Here is a 19512-nt window from a genome sequence, read left to right on the forward strand (position 1 = left end):
AGAGAGATGATGAAGCCTACTTTGGTGACCTCTAATGAAAAAGTCTGAGGTTGTAATGAGAAGTATAGTTCACATGCGTTGCGAAATGCCCGAAATTTGCTTCGATCCCCAAAAAACCTCTCTGGAATGGGGACACTTGGTTCAGGAGGTAGCATCATCACAGTGGCTGTGGTAATAGTTGCGACTGGTGACCCGCCAGTGGAAGAAGTGGAGACCGAAGAAGGGTTCGCAGCGGTGGCCAGGGTTTGCATTTGTTCTTCCGATTGGACGGTAGTTGTCCTGAAGAGACTTTATGGCCTGCGTGAGGGCTGCGAGGTGCTGGCAGATGTCATCCATAGGTGAGGTCCCTCTTGCAGTCTCAAACATGGCAGTTTGATACTGTCATGTACCTTAGGTGTGAGCCTGATGTGCAGAGGGAGACCTCTCATACAACTCTGGATGAGAAGCCGGAACAGCTGGTGCAGGAGTGCTGCAGATACAGGGCAGCGGGTGCAGGTCAGCAGATGCAGGTATGCTGCGGATACAGAGCAGCAGGTGCAGGTATGCTGTGGATGCAGAGTAGCGGATGCAGAACAGCAGGATGGAGCAGGGTCAGACAAGCCAGGTCATACACAGAAGAGCAATCAGCATAAACAGCAGGCAGAGAGTAGTCAGAGTCCAGGTTGGGTTTGGCAACAGGTGTTTAGATCGGCAAACAGGAGGAAGCAGGGTCAAACAAGCCAAAGGTCAGGACTGGAGATAGAAGCGTGGTCAGGAAGCAAACACTGGAACAGGATACAAGCACCGAGTCAGGTTTCAGGGAAGAGCTGCAGCTCAAACCGCAAGGACCTAGTGCCCTGCGTCTTTTATAGGCCACTAGGCACCAAAGCCCATCTAACACTGACAGCATGGGATATACTTGGACATTCCAACATGACAATGATCCAAAACACAAGGCCAAGTTGACCTGTCATTGGCTACAGCAGAATAAAGTGAAGGTTCTGGAGTGGCCATCTCAGTCTCCTGACCTCAATATCATTGAGCCACTCTGGGGAGATCTCAAACGTGCAGTTCATGCAAGACGGCTCAAGAATTTACAGGAACTGAAGGCTTTTTGCCAAGAAGAATGGGCAGCTTTACCATCTGAGAAGCTAAAGAGCCTCATCCACAAATATCACAAAAGACTTCAAGCTGTCATTGATGTTAAAGGGGGCAATACACGGTATTAAGAACTAAACTTTTGATCAGGGTCATTAGGGTAGTTTCTGTTGTCATTATGATTTAAAAAGAGTAAACACAGTTGATTGTTAATAAATGGCTTCAGCCAAACACTAGCCATGAGTGACAGAAAAGTTTTTGTGTTATCATTCATATGCTCTGAAAAATGGCCAAGAAATCATAAACTCTGCCAGGGTATGTAAACTTATGAGCACAACTGTATATGTGAAGCGCTACATAAATTTACAGCGCTATATAAGTACCTGTAATAGATAAATAAATCTAATGCACCACATTTCCCAACAATTAAACTAAGGCCCCTTTCACACGGGCTGTTCGATGAGGTCCGCCTGAAAAACCTGATCCTGAAAAGAATCTTTGAAAGAAAATGAGGAGGTGGTGCGGGCCCTATTTTGTGTCTTGAGGGAAGCTTTGTTTATGAGGTCTCCACAATACGTCCACCGAGTACCTGCATAGGTCCACAGAAACCCTGACCACACAGTATTTGGATTGAGCCGCGGTTGTGAGATTTTCCATTGGCACCTTCCATGAAAGCGTTTTTGACTACCTGTAATGGGGGTCATTGGATTCTCATGAGTAGGATGTGTGGCTGGTGATGGTGGTGGAAGACATACCTCTTTGATGATTGCCGAATATAAGAAGATTTTATCCAGAAATTGTCTATCTGAACTGTTTATTTGAACACTCTATTTCACTTAAGGCCTCTTTCACACGGACTATCTGTTCAGGTCCACCTGTCAGTTTTTTAGGCGGACCTGAACGGACATTCCATGGAGGTCTATGGAGCGTCGGATGTCAGCGGTGACATGTCCGCTGACATCCGACCCGCTCCGATCCGAAAAAGTGTAACGGAGGAAAAACCTACTTTTCCATCCGTTTTCAGATCGGATCGGGTGACGACGGACTCTACGGTCCATCATCACCCGATCCCCCATAGGGGAAAGCGGCGCTCTGACAGGTGCGTCGCTGCACAGCGTGCAGCGACGGACCTGTTTTTTCCCTGCTCAGCGGGGATCGGCAGAGCATTCCCCGCTGAGCAAGCGGATGTTCACTGATCCGGCCCATGTGAAAGAGCCCTAACAGTGGGATTTTTTATTTTTTTATTTTTTTATTTTTTCGCTTTATGGTTTTTTGTGTTGTTGAATCCACACTTGGACACTATAGTTTAGAAACTTACACATGATATAATATAAATTGTTGTGTCTGTGGTTCATACAATACTAGTACTTATTTGTACTTATAAGTATTAGCATTTTTTTGCACTTGCACTTTTATAGAGAGCGCGGTTTCAGTTCATTTATTTATTGAATTTTTTTCATAATATTTCATATTTACCTCACTTACCTCAGTTTTAAAAAATGTATTTGATAGTTCTAACCATAATAATAAATGTACAAAAGCACTAATTGTCCCATTCAGGTTTTTATTACTTTGTGACATATAAATGTAATATTTTAATTATAAGTCACCTTGCAAGCATGATGTTTGAGTTTGGGTTGCTGGTACCAGGGCCTGTCGGACTCCATTTGATTGTGTAGATTTCTTTGTTGTGGGCTTGCAGGTCATGTACACACATGTCTTGTTTCATACTCCAGATCTACAGCAAGTCATAAATAACAAAATTAAAATTTGGAATAGATTTCACAAATAAATTTCATTGCAGATAATCTCCTTTTCACAAGCTGGTTTCCTTTATAATGCTACTGCTTCCAATATGTATACAAAAGCCTGTGATATTGATAACACTTACTGTAACTGTGGCAAAAATGAACTAGAACTAGATGAGGGTGTGCTTCCCTATGCACTAAAGGCCACTTAACTAACCTAACTTTACTGTTTACATATGTCAGATAGAAGGTGAACGGTGTAATCTCTCTTTGCTGACATAAGGCAGAGGCATGAGTTGCTTCTATCTGTAATCAGGGCCCTCAGAGGCATGAGTTGCTTCTATCTGTAATCGGGGCCGTTTTGATCGATAGATTGAGAGCTGCGCGGAGGGGAGGGGGGGTGGTGTTCTGTTTGCTGCCCCCAAAATATTGACCACCAGCCTCCACTGGTATGTACAGTACCTAACAACCCAAATGTCCATGACCAATACAGGGTAGACAGAACAGCAAGTTGAGAACACTGCACATATTCTTGGTATGGTCACTATTTGGACTCCTCTTGCTATGTAATGTGTATTGGTCCTTTATTCAAAAGACTGGCCACAGGTATGTTCAAAATGCTATTTATTAATAACCCCTTTATTTAAAAAACAAGGTATTATTTAAAATTGCACCATGTATTTAGAAAACCAAGAAATCTAACTTCTGCATGTCTGATATGTTTCTTCTGTATTTCCTGCAGGAATATATTTAGCAATAGTATTTTGCAGAAAACGCCTTAAGCAAATGTATTGTTCCAAGAAAACCATAAAATGAAATCACATGGAGATTCTTCACATTCTTCTTATTTATTACAGTTGGGAATAACTACTGTTATAGTAAATGCATATGGTTTTAATATTATGAAAGTGACACCTAAAAGAAATCTAAGTGAGTATTCTTGTATTTCGTATTAAACCACAGTTTCAAATTTTGTTTAAATTTGTCAACTTTTATTGATGCTGGTTAAATATGTAAACTTTTAATAATACTTCTGTAAAGGAAGTGTGCCCCCTCTGAAAGAGGGTATTTCCCATGATTTTCCAATAATTGGGTTTTAGCAATTTAACAGGAATTAGAATTATGGTATTTAAAAAAATATATATGTATTTTGGGTTTATAAAAAGACACAGAAAATATATTGTCACTTTATAAGGATAAAGGATAGCAGTGATAGTGTACAACGCTGGAACAACAGGGATCAGCGAAAACGTAATAAGGCATAACATGGAGTCAATTGATGGTCTAGTTCATTGTATTGGTAAAAAGCAGGCTCCTTAAAACCCACCTGTGCATACGGGGATTGACATAAACAAGGAGCCAAGTAAGGTAAAAGGAAAGACGCAAGAATGGGAGGAATTCCCAAAAGTGAGGATGGGAAGAGAGAGGATCTGAGGAGTTCAGGTGTTTTGACCCAGCAAAGCTTTGTCAGTGTAAGAGAATGCAAAGTCTATCTAGTGAAACCATGTCTTTTTGTAGGCCTCCCCCAATTCCGAGCAGAGAGAATGATGCTCGATGTCTTCTACCCTCTGCATCCATAACTCAACGGAGAGTGAGATTTACAGAAGAAGGGGGTGCAGGATTTGTCAGTGTTCAATAAATGGTGGAAAATTGAGTTCTTGTAAACTTCAGGCCCCTTTCGCACTGCCACGACTTTTTGACACAATTTCAAGGAATGCCTGTGTAAACTTGAGGTCTACGGACCTCAACTTGCATCAAAGTTGGACCAAAGTAGTACAGGGACTACTTTGAAGTCGCACATATATGAATGGTTATCATTGGGAATCTTGGGGTACAACTTGTCATGTGACTCTGATGTCCAAAGTCGCAGGAAAAGTCGCACAAGTATAAAAGGGGCCTTAAAGTGATTGTAAGGGTTCGTTTTTAAAAAAAATAAAAATTACAAACATTTCATACTTACCTCCACTGTGCAGCTCGTTTTGCACAGAGTGGGCCCCGAACCTGCTCTTCTGGGGTCCCTCGGCGGCTTTCGTGGCTCCTCCCCACATCAGATAACCCCCCATAGGAGACCGAATGCAGGACTCAGCTTGGCCCCTCGGCCCCCGCATCATTGGATTTGAATGGCTGCGCTGCTATCAATCTATCCAATCAAGAGCTGAGAACCCTGTGCAGAGAGACAGCGTGTCCCATGGGTCAAGTTCTAGGGCTCAGGTAAGTAAAACGGGGGGCTAGAGGGCCGATCACTACCAGGTGTTTTTTCACCTTAATGCATAGGATGCATTAAGGTGAAAAAACATGTAGGTTTACAACCCCTTTAAGAAGAATCTGTGATTCAGAAGTCAATACATTTTTGGGTGAGTTCCCTGATTTTAATCCAAAAAGATCAAATTATTGGGCAGGACCAAAATTGTTGTGAAGTATTGATTCTGAGTCTCTGCTGCATCTCCAGCAACTTGTTGTTTGGTGCTAATAGATAATTTAAGTGAGAAGTAGAAAAAAAGAAAGGGGGGTTTGAAGGCATCTCCAGGAAGAGAGTCCCGTAAATATTTGAGTATTTGCTTAAGTGGGCCATGCCCATCACAAAGTGATTCAAAAGGTATAAATGACAAATTAAGAGGGTGGTAGGAGTGAGGAGAAGAAGTGTTTGTTTTTTTTTTTTTTTGTTTTTTTAAATTCCTTTATTTTCAATAGTGCAAGTTACAGTTTGATGTACATGTTATCAAGATCTATGACATTTTGTGTATAATGTAAAACAGAAATAAGGAGAAGCCTTTAACAGAAACTGTTGTCGACAAAGATGTAACACATATACATTCTTCTTAATTAAACAATCTGTATGGTCAAGGCAGAGCCTGTTTGGATGGGAGGGTCAAATGTAATGACTATCTTAGTACTCTATTTACAAGCAATTCCTGTGATATGCCTTGTATAAACTGGTGACTCATGTAATTGTCCTTTATCGACATATAGTAAGGTAAACCAAAAAACAAAGAAAAAAAAAAAAAAACTAGGAAAGAAGCTCTTCACTAACCAGGAGTGGAGATATTCCCTACCGGTCAGTAGAGTCCGGCAAAGGGTAACTACCATAATGTAATGTAGTCCATGATATACAATATATCTGATCAGATCTTCCCTAAGCCGGAAGAGTATAGGGGGTTGTGTGAAAACACAGGAGGAAAGGGAGGGAGAGGGAAGGGGGAGATGTATAGACTCGGAAAACAATAAGGAGGGGAGGGACGAGGGAGGAGAGAGAAGAAAGGGGGAGTAGAAGGGGAAGAAAGAGGGGGAAAGGCATGGAAAGGGGGTAGGGAAAAAAGGTGGCGGTGTCGCCCCCCAGTCAGGCGGGGCCCCCGCACCGGGGAATGTCCACGCTAAGTCACCTCCCGGAGGTAGGCCTCGGAATAGATGAAGTGTTGCCAGGGACGCCAAGTCTCCCGAAAGGTTTCCTCCCTGTCATGTAGGGTGGCCGTAAGATCTTCCATGTCACGCAGTTCGTTAACCCTGGCATACCACTGGACCTTCGTTGGTGGGGTTTCCGATCTCCAAAATAGAGGGATGCAGGCCTTAGCCGCATTAAGTAATTGAATAGTGAGGGATGCTTTATACTTCTTAATTGGGCTTTTAGAGAGGTGCAGCAAACAGGCCCCGGGATCTCCCCCCAGGGTAACACCCATCAAGTGCTCGATCGTGTCAGTCACCTCTAGCCAGAAAGGTTTGATCTTGGGACAATCCCAGAAAATGTGCAACATTGTTCCCTCTCCTGCTCCACAACGCCAACATAGATCTGGGACCTGCGGGAGGAACCGGTGAGGAGTGGATGGTACTCTGTACCATCTGGTCACAATTTTGTAGCATGTCTCCTGGACCCTTGTGGCCAGAGAAGATTTTTGGGCGAAATGTAAGATCTTTTCCCTTTGTGCTTCATCAAAATGAGCTCCCAATTCTGTCTCCCACTTAGTGAGGAAGGGGGGTACAAAACCCTCAGCCGGGGCAATCAAAGAAAGGTAGATCAAGGATAGAGAGTGGCGTACGGGCTCTCTGCGGTGACAGGTACGTTCCAACTCTGTAAGTGGGCGTGGGGGACCTAGAATCCGAGCGCTTCGGCGTATAAAGTTACGCAGTTGGAGACCGCTGAAGAAGTCCAACGGCGGATCCAGATCCTCCATTCCCGTGGCCGCTCTGAGCCGGCCATCGGAATCCAGGAAGTCGTGCAGGTGTGGCCATCTATTTCCTTCTGACAGGGATCTATAAATTGGACCCTGGCAGCCCGGCAAGAAATCCGGGTTGCCTAGAATCGGCACCATGGGAGAGGGAATGGGTGATATCAGGGTTTTGCGAAAGGTTTCTTTGGCGACTCTCAATGTGTTTCCCAGAGTTGGGTGATCGGCAATGGGCTTCGGGATCGGGGTGGAGAGCCACGGCCAACTCTTGGCCGTACCCCCGGAGTCCTCCATCTCCATAGTAACCCATTGTTTGGCCTCTGAATGACAGTACCAGTCTATTAATCTGGTGAGATGTGTAGCCCTGTAGTATGCCCTCACGTCTGGAAGTCCCACCCCTCCCCTACGTTTTGCCATATAGAGTAGTTGTAATTTGATGCGTGGCTGCCTGTGTGACCAGACAAATTCTCGGAAAAGTGCATCAGTTCGCTTGAAGAAAGAGGGTGGAAGATGTATGGGAAGGGCCTGCAGTAGATAGAGTATCCTTGGGAGAGCTGTCATCTTGATGGCATTACAGCGTCTAAACCACGTTAAAGTGAGGGAGTGCCAGTGCTGCAGTTCTGTTTTGAGTCTGTGTAGCAGAGTGGCAAAATTCGCTTGGTAAAGGTCGGCAGGGTCTGAGGTGATAGCCACTCCTAGGTAAGGAATGGTATCAGTTGCCCAGTGAAACTGGTATTTCAGGCGCAATTGTCGGATATGTTGCGAGCCCAGTATGATATTAAGCATGGAGGATTTAGACATGTTTATTTTAAAAAGTGACAAGGCCCCGTACTCCCTTAGGGAATGAAGCAAAGCGGGGAGCGAGGCAATGGGGTCAGCCAAGAAGAAGATGAGGTCATCTGCGAAAGCGGCGACCTTATGGGCTCCAGATGTTTTGCGGAAGCCCTCAACATGAGGGTTGGCCCGTATCTTACAAAGCAGGGGTTCCAAGGTAAGTATAAAGATTAGAGGGGACAAGGGACAACCCTGTCGGGTACCATTCCGAATGTTGAAATAACCCGACCTGGTTTCATTAACCCTAACCGCTGCTGTGGGGTTGGAGTAGAGTGACAAAATCCAGCTGAGCATCGATGCACGGAGACCAATGTGTTCGAGAGTAGCCCTAACAAATGTCCAGTCCACACGGTCGAAAGCCTTCTCCGCGTCTGTTGACAGCAGGAGAAGGGGTCGTCGCGTGGTCCTTGCGGCATGTATAAGGTTAAGCACCCTAATTGTGTTGTCACGGGGTTCCCGTTGGGGGACAAAGCCCGCTTGGTCTTTGTGAATTAGGTTTGGTATGTGTGGGAGCAATCTGTTCGCCAGGATCTTGGCAAATAGTTTCAAGTCGGTGTTTAGTAAAGCTATCGGTCGATAGTTCCCACACCGAAGTAGGTCCTTTCCCTCTTTAGGGATGAGAGATATGTAGGCCCTGAGGGAATCTACGGGGAAGGAGTTACCTTTCGTGATCGAGTTAAGTGCAGCCACTAGCGGTTTAGAAAGCGTCTCAAAGAAGGTTTTGAAATAGATTGGAGTAAGGCCATCAGGTCCTGGCGCTTTCTTTGGTTTGGAACTAGCCAATGCTACCCCTAGCTCCTCCACCGTAATGGGGTCCTCCAACTCTTCCACGGTATCTGCCGATAGGGATGGCATGCCAGAGGAGGCTAAATATTCGTGTGAGGTGGGTCCCCCAGTGGGGTTGAGGGCATCAGAAGGGGGCTTGTCTAAGTTATAGAGACCACTGTAGAACGAACGGAATTCCTCCGCCATTTCTGTTGAGGTAGAGACCTTCCGACCCGAAGGGGACAGAATGTGGGGGATGTAAGTTTTGGCGCGGTGGCCGCGTAAAGCTCTGGCTAGAAGAGAGCCAGGTTTGTTAGAGAATTCGTACATCGTGCGACGTGACCATGCTAACCTCTTTTTTGTTTTATGCAATAAAAGCAAGCGAAGCTCTTCGCGTGCTTTAAGTAACTCCTGGTACACGGAGCGGGCTAGGCTAGCCTTGTGTGTACATTCTAGGGTCTTAATCTGAAGGAGGAGCTCTTCAGTTCTACGGATTCTTTCCCTCTTGAGACGTGCCCCAATGCTAATCGGGATGCCCCTGATAACTGGCTTATGCGCCTCCCACATCACCAAAGGGTTGGGGACCGAGGCTTCATTAAGTGCAAAGTATTCCTGTAGTTTGGCTTGGATCTCAGCGCGGGTCTCCGCAGATTGTAGCAATGACTCGTTCAATCTCCACGAAGGTGGGGATTTAGTCATTGATCCCATTTGAAGCGTCAAGTGTATTGGGGCATGGTGCGAAAAGGAGATGATATCTATGGATGAGTCTACAACCCTTGGCAGGTCCTTATGGGACAGGAGCAGATAATCTAGTCTCGAGTACGAATGGTGTACTTGTGAGAAGTAGGAGTAGTCCCTGTCCTTGGGGTGGAAGAGGCGCCAAGGGTCTATCAAACGAAGTGAGTGAAGGTCAGATTTCAGTCATTTAAGGCTGGCGTAGGAGAGATGGGAGGAGCCCCGCGAGGTATCCAACAGGGGATCCATCGCAAAGTTCATATCACCCCCAAGGATGAGCATCCCCTCTGTGAACTCAAGCAGTTTGGGTATCAGTCCGCGCAGGAACTGTGCGTGATCGGTATTGGGGAAGTAGATATTAGCAAAAGTGACCTGAATGTCAAGAGAAGAAGTGTTTGAGTTGTAGTGCTTGCCATAGCAAAAAATGAAAAGGACCAGGGGCTGCGATCAAGGTTGAAATTGAAGGCCATAGGCCCTGTAGCAGAGCGTCCCAGACAAAGCCAAGAAAAGTCCTGTTCGGGGTTTATACATCTCCCAGGCTTCTCTCATACATGTTTAGGGGTCTCTGATCCATGGTCCAGTTCAGGTCTTGGTCCTCTCCCACAGGCTAATTTATACTCACCTGGGACAGACAGCCAGTGCTCTTGGCCTGGGAACCTCAGACAACTTCTGTCTAGGAGAGCAAAAGGTTGTCTATTAAGCTGTGAATGTGGAAGCTGGCAAGCTGTAGGCTTGCTCAGCCTGGTAGTTAGTATTTGTAAATATTGTATAGTTAGTGCAAGGGTTTTTGTTTAACTATTTTTTTTCCTATGTTTTTGGAGTACTGTACAGTACCTGTATATAGACTTGTATATATCACAAATAAACACTGCACCATTTGTTACTACCTCATGGATTTGGTATCTGTGCCTGAAAGACTGCTCATCCCAGGGAGCTTTGTACCTGCTACCTGCCCCCCAGGTTACAGCCCACTCTGAGAAAATGGAAGCCTATAATTAAAAGTGAATTAATATACTCACAAACGAGTGATGAATTAAAACAGATAATACAAAGTCCATCATTAGGATGCTGGCCAGCAGGATCGGGATAATGTAGGGAGATGGAAAAACAAAGAAAAGAAAAGAGTGAAAAAAGAAAGGGGAAAGGAGAAGAAAAGATCCCTCTGAACAGACATATGACCCCAGGGCCCTATAAGTCACCCAGGAGATTGAAGGTATCTGATCCATGGATTCCAGACCCTTTCATAAATGATTTGTTCATCTCGTAGGATGCTTGCTAATTTTTAGTGCATCATAATCCAGGATATTTTGTACTTGATCAGCGCAAAATTAATAATTGGGGACTTTCATGCTCACCCTATATTTATTTTGGCAGCCAAAAAAATTAAAAAGGTAAGAGTTCTGAGATATCTGGGGATCTTGTCCGAAAGGTTATTAAATAGGGATGTCTTGACATTTTTAGGTATATTAACCCTGATTACTGAGTAGAGGAGTTTGAATGTCCTAATCCAAAATCTCTAAATCTGTGAACACAACTCCTGCCCGCACCTCTTAAAACAGAGGGGAGAGGCATCAGGAAAAATTTTGGCTAACCTCGTCAGGTACCAGACAACAGCAAAATATCACTTTATAGTTCACTTCCACCAAGGTAGTATTAAGAATTCCCCTGTGTACCAGAGCCGACCACGGGCCCACTCCTCTTCCTCTATTACTTTCCCCAGTTCTGCCTCAAAAGCCGCCTGGTAAGTGAGTTTCTTAATAGGCAATACAACTCTGAGTTGCCCCCCCCCTTCGCATTCCAGGGCCCCTCAAACATTTGTTCTTATAAAAGATCCTTGAGAATATATCGTCCGTCGAAAAATGGACAATTTGATAAAGTTGGAACGTTTTTGAGGGGGGCATTGCCATAGTCTGGATAAAGTAAGTGGATGGTCTGATCCCCTTATAATCTATGGAGTGTGCTGTTCTTTAATAAGACCTTTTTTGATCCATTAATTAAATTTTTGAGCAGTTTGACCCAGAAGGAAAGTGGGGATTAGTTTAAGGTTTTAGGACACTTTATAAATTATTCTCTTTCAAAGACCCTACCTATTGGCAAATTTTAGTTTTTTTTAAACTAAACTGCTTTAATTAATGTTGTGACAAATATCATTTAGTACATGAAAACTAAGTATGGTTATAGGATCCTTTCCATACTAAAATATAACTAAAGGCAAAACTTTTTTTAAGTTTTGAATAAAGTGGAAAGGGATTAGAACACTGTCAGGTTTTTATTGTTGTCTGTATTCCCTTTAGGGAGATTCTCCGTCTCTACTTGTCCTGTTTAGCGTTATCACCAAAAGTGAAAGGGGAATAGAGACTGTGATTGATAACAGCTGTGAAAAGCAGGTAGCTGTTCTCAGCGTTTCCTCTTCTCTCCTGCAACTGCTACTGGATGACATAGGGGAGCTGGATCACGTGACCAGGCAGGAGAGGGCTGAAAATAGCATCCTTTTTACATTGGTTAGTTTGTATAGAATGTTAGGAGAGAGCAGGGGACAGTTTTATGACTAGTTATGCTGTAGCTGGAATTCTACTTTTACAGACTAATACTCAGGTCTATACACCAGAACAGGAAGAGGAACACCTGAGGAGGCAAGGGGAAAGGAGGAAATGGATTCAAAAAGAGAGGCATTACTTCCAAATGAGAGAGCTTTCCTCTCATTAGATGAGATTAGGACATTAAAAGCCTTTATGACAGCTACAAGGAAATACAGAATCATGGAAGATATCTTTCTGAGGAATCCACCTATTTTACCCACCTTTAGGTTCTTAAAAAATACCCACTTATAACTGATATTAATAAATCTCATAAAGAATACCAGATCATGACAATACCAAATTATATCTGCAACAAATTATAGTTCAGAATTAAAGAGGAACCGCAGTCTGCTCACATAATTTATAATAAAAAACATCTTTGCCATTCTGAAGCTTCCCTCCAATCAACTTGCCTATTATTTTATATATACTGTGATTCTGTACTTTAACTGTGGGCAGCTGAAGCTGCTGCATGTTCAATTCCTGGATTTACACAGAGGCACACCTCCAGCCCTGCAGCTCTAATTGGCTCTCTTATGACTCACCCCCCTCCCTTCCTGGCAAACTCTCACGATAGTGAGAGCGAGAGCTGTGCATGATGTCATAAGCCTAGGCTTTTTACCAGACAAAAAACAGGAGTGGGCTGTATAAGGTATTTACTGTCAGAAAAACGGAAAATTGTATACTCACCTTTCCGTAATTTTCCTTTCCTGACGCCTTTCCATGGCAGCACACGCTGGGTTGTGACTCCGCCCCCCACAACCTGACAGGATTGGTTAGCTATAAGTTTGAAGGGGAGACACCCCGCTGCATTCTCTGTAAATATATCACCATAAAACGGGGTGGGAATCTGTGTGCTGCCATGGAAAGGCGTCAGGAAAGGAAAATTACAGAAAGGTGAGTATACAATTTTCCGTTTTCCTGACGCCTCCATGGCAGCACACGCTGGGAAATAACTCGCCAGTCGGGTGGGTGCAAGAAAATAATATTTATTCCTTATAATGCGGAAGAATTGGCTCTAACAACGGATCTACCGAAGTCTGCCATAGCCAAGTGAGCAGAATCTACTCTATAGTGAGAAATAAACGTATGTCTGGAGGACCAAGTTGCTGCTTTGCAAATAGTCTCCGGTGAAACTCTGCAATACGCTGCCCAGGAGGTAGCCACTGCCCTGGTCGAGTGAGCCCTGATGTCTTCAGGAATTGCCATATGCCGCATGGAGTATGCCTTCTTGATGGACTTGACTAACCAGGAGGCGATAGTACGTGAAGTAGCCGCTTGACCTCGTTTGTTTCCATGTGGGATGACCATGAGGGTATCCGTCTTCCTAAAAGAATTTGTAGCCGCCAGGTAACTAATGATGGTAGTTTTAACATCCAGAGGATGAGGTTCACCCTGATCATTAGTGAAGGATGGTAAGACAATATCTTGGTTGTAGTGGAAGGAAGTTGCTACCTTCGGGATGAAGTGGTCTGAAGGTCTTAGTACTACCTTATCAGGAAAGAATACCAAGTAAGGTTCTGATGCCATCAGTGCTTGGATCTCAGACACCCTCCTTGCTGATGTGATTGCAATGAGAAAGGATAGTTTTAGAGTCAGATCCCACAGAGATATTGATTCAGATGGAGTAAAAGGAGGATTGGTGAAGGCCTCAAGAACTACTGAGAGATCCCATGATGGAAAAACTGGTTTCTTAGGAGGTTTGATTTTTAGGCAGGCTCTCAGGAATTGGATAACCAGCGGATGTAATGCTCATCTGGTGCCTGTTTTGGCCGACAAGGCAGATACTTGTACCTTAAGGGTACTTGAACTTAGACCTTTGTTGATCCCTGATTGGAGGAATTCTAGGATTTGAGAAGGTTCTGGAGCAATAGGATCCCATCCCTTTTGCTGCGCCATAGTAAAGAATTGGTTCCAAATTCTTGTATAGGTGGTGTTGGTGGTGCTTTTCCTGGCTTGCATCAGAGTCGATATTACTTCCTGTGAGCAGCCTTGTTCCCTTAACCTAACCCTTTCAACTTCCATGCTGTCAGATGCAGTTTCTCTGGAGCTGGATGTAGAAATTGGCCTTGAAATAGCAAATCCGGAGTTACCGGAAGGAGGATTGGAGGTTGAAGGCTGAGCTGCAATAGGGTCGTGAACCATGGTCTTCTCGGCCAAAGAGGGATTACCGCGATTACCGTGGCTGAAGATCTCCGAAGCCTGGACAGGAATCTCGCAATTAGCGGAGTTGGCGGGAATATGTACCCCAACTTGAAGTTCCAGGGGTGAATTAGACAATCTATCCCTTCGGCTGAAGGGAAAGATGCTCTGGACAGAAACCTCCGACACTTCGTATTCGCAGGAGTAGCTGCTAAGTCGATCTCTGGTACTCCCCATGTTTCCGTAAGAAGAGAAAAGGCCTGGAGACTCAGGGACCATTCGTTGTTCGAAAGAGTTTCTCGACTCAAGTAATCGGCTAACATGTTCTGTGCCGCAGGAACATATATTGCTTTTAAATCTGCCAGGTGTACCTGTGCCCATTCCAAGATAGGGCGGACTTCCTCCATCAGTGTGAGACTCTTGGTACCCCCTTGCCTCTGGATGTAGGACACTGCCATCTTGTTGTCCATCCGAATAAGCACGTTCTTCCCTCTGAGGACTGGTGCAAATGCCATGAGGGCCTGGAAAGCTGCCCTGAGTTCCAGTATATTCGATACTATATCCTGGGCCCGGAACTGCCATCGGCCCTGTGCTGCTTGATCTTGACAGTGAGCTCCCCAGCCGCTCTGACAGGCATCCGAGGTGACTATTATCGGATCTGGGGGAACTATCAGTTTGTATTTCCTGAGGTTGGTCAAGTGTGTCCACCACCATACTGATTGCTTCATTGGTCTGGAGATAGTAATGGTCTGGCGCATCGATACTCCATCCCACTGCCTCAGAAAGGAGTTTTGGAGGACTCTCATGTGCCATTGTGACCATTGCACCATGGGCAGGGTTGCAGCCATGGACCCTAGCACACTCAAGCAGATTCTGGCTGGAAGATGCCTCGCTGATAGTAATCTCCACATCTTCTGTACTAGAGGCTGAATCTTCTCCTGAGGGAGTTGTACCGTGTTCAATTTGGTGTTCAGATCTGCTCCCAGGAATACCATGTTTTGTGTGGGTTGTAAGCTGCTCTTTTTCCAGTTGACTAGCCAACCGAAGTCTTGGAGAGTCGTAAGTAAGATTTTCTGATGGCGTAGCAAGGTTTCTTGATCTTCTGCCAAGAGCAGGATGTCGTCCAAATAATGGTGGACTCGCAGACCCTTTTCCCTGAGGAATGCAACCAAGGGTAGGAGGACCTTGGTAAATGTCCTGGGAGCCGACGAGATGCCGAAAGGAAGGCACTGAAATTGGAAGTGGCTTTTGTTGATGGCAAATCGGAGGAATTTTTGAAAGGCGGGATGAATTGGAATATGTAGGTAAGCGTCTGATAAATCTACTGAGAGCATCCAGTCGCCCAGGTTCACTGCCAGAAGTATGGACTGCAGACTCTCCATTTTGAAGGCCTCTATTTTTATGTTCCTGTTGAGATTTTTTAAATCCAACACAGGACGTAAGTCTCCGGTCTTCTTCTTTACCAAAAATAGTGGGGAATAGAACCCCCTCCCCTTTTGATCTGACGGAACCTCCAGGATTGCCTCTTTCTCCTTCAATTCCACTATATATTTTAATAGTAACTTCCTTTTGACTAGTGAAGATGGCAGTCTTGTTGATTGGAAGTGATTTTTTGGAATTTTGCCCATAAACTTCCACTTGTGTCCAAATTTGATCGTGGAAAGAGTCCACTGGTCCTTTATATGTGTTGACCAAGTCTGTGCGAAGTCCTTGAGCCTGGCGCCCACCTGTACTGAGTGGGCAGGCGAACCTTCAAAAAGACTTCTGCTGCTCCCCTGCCGGGGTAGGCTTGGACTTCTGCATCCTTAGGAAGGAAGGTCTTGTGTTCTTCCAGTCTCTTCTAAACTCCCTACCAGGACGGTAGGATCTAGCTTCCCTATATTTCTCAGGAAGGTTGCGCCTGAAGAAGGAACCCTTTTGGGCCTTGGGTCTTCTGTCTGAGGGAATTAATCCCGACTTCCCTCCTGTAACCTTGGAGATAGCGGTGTCCAATTTAGACCCGAATAGGTTTGAGCCATCATATGGAATTTTGCACCAGTTTGTTTTGGATGCAGCATCGGCCATCCATGGTTTCAGCCACAAGGCCCTTCTTGCCGTGACTGAGGCTAGCATTGATCTCGCCGAGGATCTTATAATATCCACTGAAGCCTCTGCCACGAAGTCACCTGCCAACTTAATCTCCTGAAGAGAAGATATTATTTCCGTACCGTCTTGCAGATCTTTCTCCACCTTGGTTGCCCAACCTGATATGGCTTTAGCCACTGCTGCTGTGGTAATTGCTGGTCTGCACGCGCCCCCAGCAGTGGAGTATGCTTTCTTCAATTCCATATCCAATTTCCGATCCAGAACATCCCGAAAGGAAACTGCGTCTTCAATAGGCAGAGTGACATGCCGTGCAAGACGCATCAAGGAGGAGTCAACTACTGGAGCGTTCATCAATGATTTGGCTTTTGACTCCTTCAGAGGATACATTTTTGTCAGTCTGTTGGTGAGACTGGACCGCTTATCAGATCTTTCCCATTCATCATACCAGTTCACCTATAAAAGGGAAATTCTCTGGTTCTTTCCTTAAATTTGGGAAATATTTCCGGACTTTCTGCGGTTCCTCTTTATCTTCTTCCCAGCCTATCGCTTCTTTGACAGACTTTGCAAAAGGCTGTACCAGGGAGAAATCAAAACCTGCTGACATGTCCTGATCCACATCTCCTGAGGAGGGTTCTGATGCCTGGGGTTGGAGGTCATCCGCTACCGATGTGCTGGGCGTAGGCCTATCGATTAGTGGTGCTGTTGTCTCCCCTATGGATTCCCGCACAGATTCTCTTATGAGCTCCGTAGCCACTGCTGCGTCTAGCTCTTTGTCCTTTGCTGCTTCATTGAAGCAGGGTCTGCAGACTAGCTTATCTGGCAAGGCTGGCGCGCCGCATACCCAGCAAGCGTTTGCTGCAGGACGGGTGTGGCGGCTTTGGTGGTGTGATGAAGGTGACCGTCTGCGGTGTGACCGACTGTGACGGGAGCGGCTGCGTCTTGAGCGGCTGTGACGTGAGCGGCTATGTCTTCGGTGGCGAGAAGAGGATCTTGAGCGGCTTGCGGCTCTTGACCTGGTGGGGCTGCCAAAAACGCAGCGTTAGTGGTTGGCTCTCTTTTTCTCTCCCCTTCTTCAATACTTACCAATGACGAATGGCCTCTTACCTCGTTTGCTGATGGTGGTCTGCGCGGGCAGTGGTCTCCATAGTGATAGTAAGACAGTAAGACTGAAGGAAAATAAGAGAATGGCAAAAAAATTTTTTTTTTTTTTAAAAACTTTACTCTTTTTTTTTTTTTTTAAAAGGCTAAATCAGATGATTTGACTTACCTGGTCTTGCTGAGTTGTTTTCTGGCAAAGCAGTTGAACGCACGGTGAACATTCAGGTATCTGTGACACTGCTCAGCAAACAAACACAGAAATGCCTGTGTTTTTAAATCTGCCGCCGCCGTCGCTGCAAAATGACGCTCCCGCGCATGCGCAGAGCGTCCCGAACGCCTCGGCGCCATCTTGGAGAAGGGCATTCCCTTCTCAAGGCAGAACATGGCCCTGAGGCCAATTGTAGAGTGAGGAGGCGGCCTCGGCGGCCATGACGGTTCCACAGCGGTGGACAGCAAGTGCCAGCAAGCCCCCTAAGCAGGAGAAACACTATAAACAAAGAACAGGCAAAGTACAGGCAAAAAAGAAAAGGAGACCACTGCAAAAATATGAAGCTTCTTTAAAGCTTACTGTGCCAGATGTCCAGACGCCCCCTGAGACCACCAGACCGGGGGTTCCCTCCATAGAAGCTCCTTTAGAGACTGTACAGGAGGGACTTCCAAACAGGAGAGGCTTGAACCTGCTGGGGCGAGTGCGGTAAGAGGCTTTTTCTTTATCTTGACAACAGGAGCAAGCTGCTTATCCCAATCTGTCAGGTGAGGATAAAAAAGAGAATGCAGCGGGGTGTCTCCCCTTCAAACTTATAGCTAACCAATCCTGTCAGGTTGTGGGGGCGGAGTCACAACCCAGCGTGTGCTGCCATGGAGGCGTCAGGAAAAATGTTTTACTATCCAAAGTTAAAACAACAATTGCAGAAAATTTAATAGATGGAAGGATGAAAAAATTACTGAAGTTCAACTCCTAACAACGTAAAATTCAGAAACTTGTGTTAATACATTGTACATTCACAAACGGCTTTCCATCTTTATTTAAATGTCTATATTCACTTTTTTAATTGTTAAGCTACTTACCTTTAAGGTCATGTCATCTGAACACGATGCTAATAACATTCCTGATGGGTCCCATTTAATTGCATTCACTTCATTCTAAAAGAAAACCCAGTGTTATAAGTCAATGGAAATAAAGCCGCCATCCAGTGGAGGGCAATCATGCATCATTTTAGAACAGTTTATCCTTTGTATACAACACTTTTCACAAAGCTCATTTTAACCTCTCATACTCAAACTAAGCATTTATTGCTAGGGAATAGCTTTATAAAAAATATGTTATCTTTTTCTAACATAACCTATTTTTTATCTATTTGCGGCTCCAAGTAAGCATAATGACACACAGATTAAGGTGTTGCCTCTATGACAGCTGTAATGAGGTAGCACTGAATTGTAAAGACCCAGTTATCCAAATGATAGTTCCAGGTAAGATCAACACAATAGGAATACCAGGTGGCTGAAATTATATCTTATTATTACAGATGAGTGAATTGGTTTGCTTGTTCTGAAGTTCAGCTCACATTGATCTAATGTGCTTGAGGCAGGTATTTGAAAACATTTGGTGATTTACGGCAAAATATTATTTTCAACATTTTTTACAATTTAGTAACTTTTGGCAGGTTGCACTGTACTACTTTAAAGCCCTCCAAGTCTGCCCTGTGACTTTGCCTATGGGGGGGGATATTGTCTGATGACAAAGCATTGCAGGTGCTTATGTTTGCCAGAGAAACTAAAGAGATGCAAAGAGGAACTGCAGTCTGCTCTCAAAATTTGTAATAAAAACATCTTTCTGCAGCTCTTATTGTCCCTCTTATGACTCATCTACCCCTCCCTCCCTGGCAAACTCTCATAAGAGTGAGAGAGCTGTGCATTATGTCATAAGCCTAGGCTTTTTACCAGGCAAGAAACAGGAAGTGGGCTGTATTTACTGGCAGAAAAAAATGTTTTACTCTCCAAAGTTAAAACAACAAGGGCAGAAGATTTAATAGATGGAATGTTGAAAAAATGACTGAAGGTCTGCTTTAAGTACCTTTTTTCAATTACTAGCTACAATGTTTTTCTTCATCATTATGCTCAGCACAATAGCAGTACATTGCATTGTTTTATTAACCTGTTCCTGGTGGCTATACTCAGATATGCAACCTCTGGGCGAATGGGCTTTAATGCAGGGCAGCTGCATATACGCATCCATAGGGAACAGCTTTCTGTGTTGAGAGCATGCTCACTGCACACCCCCAGCACAGT

The 19512-nt window shown here is 44.8% G+C and overlaps 1 protein-coding gene across 1 annotated transcript in view; it reads right to left on the minus strand.

Annotated features, from left to right (window-relative positions):
* The window catches only part of TBL1X (transducin beta like 1 X-linked), a gene marked incomplete in the record, with an annotated part of 495828 nt that overhangs the window by 29197 nt on the left and 447119 nt on the right, over positions 1 to 19512 (minus strand). Inside the window, 2 exon segments of the mRNA XM_073616359.1 lie at positions 2688 to 2815; positions 18292 to 18366. Of these exon segments, the coding sequence (XP_073472460.1) occupies positions 2688 to 2815; positions 18292 to 18366 (203 nt within the window).

This window comes from Aquarana catesbeiana, linkage group LG02, assembly GCF_042186555.1.
Source record: "Aquarana catesbeiana isolate 2022-GZ linkage group LG02, ASM4218655v1, whole genome shotgun sequence".
Classification (NCBI taxonomy): domain Eukaryota; kingdom Metazoa; phylum Chordata; class Amphibia; order Anura; family Ranidae; genus Aquarana; species Aquarana catesbeiana.